At 62.1% G+C, this 1,618-nt stretch overlaps 1 protein-coding gene across 1 annotated transcript; it reads right to left on the bottom strand.

Annotated features, from left to right (window-relative positions):
- Nucleotides 1-96: 96 nt before the first annotated feature.
- On the bottom strand, nucleotides 97-739 carry EMIHUDRAFT_124402 (hypothetical protein; the record flags this gene model as incomplete). Its single annotated transcript, XM_005766349.1, has 2 exons — nucleotides 97-297; nucleotides 347-739. Coding segments are annotated over 2 exons (594 nt in total), but the record flags the coding sequence as incomplete, so codon positions are not given.
- Nucleotides 740-1,618: the final 879 nt, after the last annotated feature.

Raw genomic sequence — 1,618 nt, 5'->3', positions numbered from 1 at the left:
TAGCGCTCGCCCGCGGTCTCCGCCTTCTCGATGCCCGCGAAGGTGAACGGCCGCGACGTCGGCCGCCGAGCAGAGCCCAAACGCCAACGGAATGACCTTGCCGCTGAGCATCATCTTCAGGTAGCCCATCGTCGACGACACGCTCTGGCCCTCGAGCACCGGGCCGAGGACGACGGCGGGGTGGACAGTCGTGACGCTGAACTTTTCCTTGTGCGCCTCGGCCAGCTCCCAAACCTTGGCCTCCGCCGCCGTCTTCGACTTGCTGTAGCCGGTTTCCGGGTTGTCATTCTTGTCGGCCTCGCACCCATAGGTGGTCGGGGTCCTTGTCACGCTGAGTACCGCAGACCGAAGCCATCGTCGCCGTTACGACGACACGTTGCACAGAGCCCGACGCGGCTGCAAAGCGAAGAGCACGCTCGGTGCCGGACACAGCCTGCTCAATAATCTGGTCGTCGGACAATGCTCCATCGCCCGGAAGCTGCACGGGCGATGCGACGTGCATGAGTCCGACGCACCCGTCCATTGCGGCCAACCAGCCCTCGTCGCTCAGGAGGTCTGGCACACGCACGAGCGAGCAGCCCATCTTCTCTAGAAATTTGACCTTGTCGGCCGAGGTGTCACGGACTGCCGCGCGCACCGAGTAACCACTCTTGCACAGCAGGCTGCACACATGGCCGCCGACCAGCCCGCTCGCGCCGGTGACAAGCACTGCTCCAGACGCTGGCGACAAGTTCGGCATGGCCTGGGTCGCCAAAGCGCGGTGCGAACTTTTTGCGGATACAATAGGAGCGCACAGGTGAAACGCGTTGCTGGGACCTACGAGTAGCGTGGCCGACGTGTTGCCAGACGAGGACTGCCCTGGACCGATTTACGCCCCGGCGGGGATGGATTTGCGGGTTTCCCCGTGCCGCGAGACTTGGGCATGTATCTCCCGCGATGTGTCGCGGACAAACCCAAGTAGACGCCCCTTGGGCGGGATCGCGTCTTACTTACACAAGAGGAACTATATACAACACATCGCTAGTCATGTACAATAATGAGAACTGTGGAGATATGAGGATTGTCGAGATGTCATGCGAGAGCGGTAGGTGGGCGAAGGTAGCGCGGCTGGAGAGTGGTGTCCGAGGGACAATGATGAGTTGTCAGTTGGGGCGCGAGACGCGCGGGACAGTGTCGAAGGCGGCCAGTGAGGTAGGGTTGGCTTTGAGCAGTGCAGCGAGTGTGTAGTCAAGCGTGGGAGCGGGGCGCGCGAGCACCGGATTTTTTTGCTGTGCGAGTCGAGTTCGTGGCCGGTGCGCGGGAGATGAGTTGTCAGTTGGGGCGCGAGACGCGCGGGACAGTGTTGGAGGCGGCCAGTGAGGTAGGGTTGGCTTTGAGCAGTGCAGCGAGTGTGTGGTCAAGCGTGGGAGCAGCGCGCGAGCACCGGGTTTTTTTGCTGTGCGAGTCGAGTTTGTGGCCGGTGCGCGGGAACCTGGCTGAAAACCCGCGCATCCGGCCGGTTGTGCGACCGAGGTCGCCGATTGTACGACCGAGGTCGCAGAGCCTTGGCGACGCGACGCGCACGTCGCCAAGGAGTTGGTAAAATGTCCCGAGGTTTTTTATTAGCTAACGAAACACA

This window comes from Emiliania huxleyi, assembly GCF_000372725.1.
Source record: "Emiliania huxleyi CCMP1516 unplaced genomic scaffold EMIHUscaffold_5132, whole genome shotgun sequence".
Taxonomy (NCBI): domain Eukaryota; phylum Haptophyta; order Isochrysidales; family Noelaerhabdaceae; genus Emiliania; species Emiliania huxleyi.
This window is presented reverse-complemented; position numbering and strand designations above follow the sequence as displayed.